General features: G+C 35.8%; 1 protein-coding gene across 1 annotated transcript; it reads right to left on the bottom strand.

Moving 5' to 3' along the window:
- Positions 1-1,596: 1,596 nt before the first annotated feature.
- On the bottom strand, positions 1,597-3,934 carry LOC140888251 (uncharacterized). The gene is made up of 3 exons (XM_073295940.1): positions 3,543-3,934; positions 3,033-3,423; positions 1,597-2,238 (listed from the first exon to the last, which is right to left on the bottom strand). Exons 1-3 carry the CDS (start codon positions 3,932-3,934, stop codon positions 1,597-1,599), a joined length of 1,425 nt encoding a protein of 474 aa, XP_073152041.1.
- Positions 3,935-4,168: the final 234 nt, after the last annotated feature.

The following is a 4,168-nucleotide window of genomic DNA, read 5'->3' as shown; positions in this document are numbered from 1 at the left end:
TTCATGCAATTATATTGTGCAAATTTAAATTATTTATTTAATATTGTACATTTATTTCTCCTATTTAACCAAGTTTTGTGATCATCAAAAAGGAGGAGATTGTTACGCCTTAAACGCATACAAATCTCGTGTTATGAGATTAATATTTTTAATGCATTAACAAGTCTCATAATATTATGTTTTGATGATTACAAAACTCGGTTAATTGTTACTAACCATTTAAAGTGAGATTTTGCAGATTATATTTATTGACAAATAAATTATTAAAAGTTATTTTGAAGCTATCAATGTATTTATGAAGTCTCAATTTTCTCATATAATGGACACAATGTTATGTGGATGTCATGGAACATTGTTAAGAGATATTTAGAAATAGACAAGAAGAAGCCAAAGTATGGAGCAACAACTTCCGAAAATTACTGGAAATTTTCTATGACTCCAAATCGGATATCCACCAGTCATAATCTAGATAAAGAAGTGTTACATGTACTGTCCAAATTTGAGAGCAATCCAACGGCTAGAATGAGAGATATGAATTTGTTCATATATACTGCACAATACCCACTTCTGCAAGGAACGAAACCATGAAGATTCGAATTCAGAAAATAACTGGGAATGTTTGAGAAATCTAAATCCTATCTTCACCAATCAGATACAAGCCTATGATGTTATAAAGCTTCTGTCCAAATTTTAGGTCAATCCAACGGATGGATTGGGAGATATGAGTTGTTCAAAGTTGTTGCACAGAACAAGTTCGAAAACATGATGAAGCAATTTCTGAAACTTACTGGGCATGATTTATTCGTTCAAATCAAATCTTTACCGTTCAGAATGAATATCCAGATGTTTTAAAGCTTTGGTTTAAATTTCAGATCAATCCAACGGTTAGATTGTGAGATTTGATTTTTCCACAAAATCCACTCAGTGCTGGGAAAAAGTAGGCAGCGGCGCCGAACACTTTTTGTCACTCCTTGACTTCTTAACACATGCTCCAAGCACTCAAATCAGATTCAAATCTTTGCCAACTATAAATATAGGCCATCCAAGGTCATTTGGAGACATCCCAACTCATCTCTTCTCTCCTTTGCAAGCAATTTCTCACTATCAAAGTGTTTGTGTGATATATTTGAGAGTGTTTGTAAAAATAGTTTGTGAGTTGGTTGTGCTATTGTTGTAAACACTTGAGTGTTAAGCCAAGTGTGTTGTGCTATCGTTGTAAGAACTTGAGTGTGAAGCCAAGTGTGTTGTGTTGAGGCTATCCTTGGAGCCCTTAAGGCCAAGAGTTTGAGTTGTATCGGCGCGGTGATCGTGTTGAGTTGTACGGCTATCTTTGGAGCCATCAAGGCCAAGACGTTGAAGTGCTAGTGGATCCTTGGTTAATCGATCTTAACCAAGAAGGGGAGACGTAGACGATTTATCGTCGAACTTCCATAAATATCTCTTATCCCTTTTATTTGCATTACGCATTTATTTACCGCACTTATGATTAATTGCTTTAAGTCTTCCGCTTGCGTACTAGCATAATCGCTTTAAATTGCTAAAGTTGCCAATAAAACCTAAATCCCCCCCCCCCCCCAATAGGTTCTAACGATAAGTTTACACACCTTTTGTTTTTTTTTCGGGTACAATAAACCCTTCTGGTTGTTTTATATAAATTTTTTCTTCCAACTCTTCATTCAAAAATGTGGTTTTAACATCCATTTGGTGAATCTCAATATCATGCAATGCAGAAATGGCTATGAGAACACGAATGAATGTTATTCTAGAAACCGAAGAGTACGTGTCGAAGAAATCATATCTCTCCTTTTGTTTAAAACCTTGAACCACGAGACGTGCTTTATATTTATCTATAGATTCATCTTCTTTGTATTTCCTTTTAAGGATCCACTTGGATCCCAAAGGTATACATCCTGGAGGGAGATCAACCAACTCCCAAGTATTATTATGCATGATGGAATCTATTTCCTTTTGTATAGCTTCCTTCCAAAACGGAGCCTCGAGATTTGATAAAGCTTCTTGAAGAGTTCTTGATTCATTATCTAATATGTATATTAGAAAATCAGGACCAAAAGACTTTTCAACTCTTACACGCTTGCTTCGTCTTGGTTCTTCATTGGTTTGTGGAGTTTCAATTGTATTTTCATAAGTTTTCTTGTTCGAACTTATTTCTTTTCTTTCTTTACAAGGAAATATATCTTCAAAGAACACCGCATTCCTTGATTCCATGATTGTGCCTTCCTTTACATCAGGAATTGTTGACTTATGCACTAAGAATCGATATGCACTACTATTGTATGCATATCCAATAAATATGCAGTCAACCGTTTTAGGTCCAATTTTTATTTTTTTTGGCTTAGGTACTTCTACTTTAGCCAAACACCCCCACACTTTGAGGTATTGGTAAGAAGGTTTACGACCTTTCCACTGTTCATACGGTGTTTCATCTTTCCCTTTGACCGATATCTTATTTAGAATGTGAGTTGCTGAGAGATTCGCTTCACCCCACATATTTTGAGGTAAGCAATAATTTATTAATAACGCGTTCATCATTTCCTTTAATGTTCGATTCTTGCGTTCTACAACGCCATTAGATTGAGGTGAGTATGGGGCTGTCGTTTGATTAATGATGCCCGAATTTGAGCAAAATTCTTCAAAAGGAGCCACATATTCTTCACCTTTTCACTTCGAATCATTTTAATCTTTGAACTTTGTTGATTTTCAATCTCAGTCTTATATTTCTTGAAAGTTTCGATTGCTTCATCTTTGCTTTTCAATAAATACACATAACAATATCTGGTGCAGTCATTAATGTATGTTATAAAGTACTTATTTTCACCTCGTGTTTGTACCATTTTTAAATCACAAACATCAGTGTGTATTAATTCGAGTGGCATAGTACTTCTCGTGATAGAATGAAATGGAGTTTTAACCATTTTCGCTTCAACACTAATCTCACACTTATTTTATGGATTTCTTTTAAACATAGGTATGACATTTAAATTTGCAAGTCTTTGCAACGTGTTGAATTTAACATGTCCTAATCGTTCATGCCATAAATCATAACTTTCAGTCAAGTAAGCAGAACCAATAATTTTATTCTTTGCCTCAGGGAGGATAACATTCATTACATTCAATTTAAAGAGACCACTATCTTGGTACCCTTTACCAAAAAATACACCAGATTTAGTTAATACAAACTTATCAGATTCAAACACCAATCTAAACCATTCCTTGCTCAAAAGAGAGCCCGATATTAAATTTCTACGAATGTCTGGCACATGCAGCACATTCTTGAGCGTCATCTCCTTGCCCGACGTCATTTTTAGCACTACATTCCCAACTCCGACGACATCCGAAGTTGCAAGTTTCCCATGAACAACTTTGTATCTCCAACGGTGACGTAGGTGGAATACATATCTTTTTCTGCACAAATATGGCTCGTAGAGCCAGTATCGATCCATCATCCGCTTGGATCATCCACCATGTTGGTATCTAAAATAACAGCACTTAAATCAATATCAAAAATTGCCAAAGGCACATACCTTTCTTCAACCATGTTTGTTTGCTTTGGTTTCTGATTTTTGTTATTTTTATTTGAAAGTCTGCAGTCCCTTGCCATATGATTTGGTTTTCCACATTTGTAGCAACTTTCTTGGAATTTCTTTGCTTTTTCCTTTTGCTTTCCATCATGGAGGCGCTTTCTATTGTGACTCATGCTTGACTCCGCCAGATTTTTTTTGGCCTCAGTTTTCATTATCTTTTTATGTGACTTGGTCTCAGTGTTTCTGTTGTCCTCCTCGATGCGAAGCCTCACAATAAGGTCTTCAAGTTTTAACTCCTTATGTTTGTGCTTAAGGTAGTTTTTGAAGTCCTTCCACTGTGGTGGCAACTTCTCGATGATAGAAGCGACTTGGAACGGTTCATTGATCTCCATCCCTTCGGCCAACAAGTCATGCAAGATAATCTGTATTTCTTGCACTTGACTCATCACAATTTTTTAGTCTATCATTTTGAAGTTCAGAAATTTGCCAACCACAAACTTCTTTATGCCTGCATCTTCAGTTTTGTATTTCTTTTCCAAGGAATCCCAGAGTTCTTTGCCAGTCTTGATAGAGGAGTAGACACTATAGAGACTGTCATCAAGGTCATTCAAGATGTAGTTTCTGCA

Source organism: Henckelia pumila, chromosome 3, assembly GCF_033568475.1.
Source record: "Henckelia pumila isolate YLH828 chromosome 3, ASM3356847v2, whole genome shotgun sequence".
Classification (NCBI taxonomy): domain Eukaryota; kingdom Viridiplantae; phylum Streptophyta; class Magnoliopsida; order Lamiales; family Gesneriaceae; genus Henckelia; species Henckelia pumila.
The sequence above is the reverse complement of the archived record's forward strand: the minus strand, read 5'-3'. Positions and strand labels throughout refer to the sequence as shown.

What these genes read in the sequence shown, in the direction of transcription:
- LOC140888251 (XM_073295940.1), bottom strand. Translation starts at nt 3,934, where the DNA reads ATGGAGATCAATGAACCGTTCCAAGTCGCTTCTATCATCGAGAAGTTG. An exon ending in ACAAACATGGTTGAAGAAAG is followed by an intron (nt 3,424 to 3,542) that starts GTATGTGCCTTT and finishes ATATTTGTGCAG; the next exon opens with AAAAAGATATGTATTCCACC. An exon ending in GGCATGAACGATTAGGACAT is followed by an intron (nt 2,239 to 3,032) that starts GTTAAATTCAAC and finishes CCTGATGTAAAG; the next exon opens with GAAGGCACAATCATGGAATC.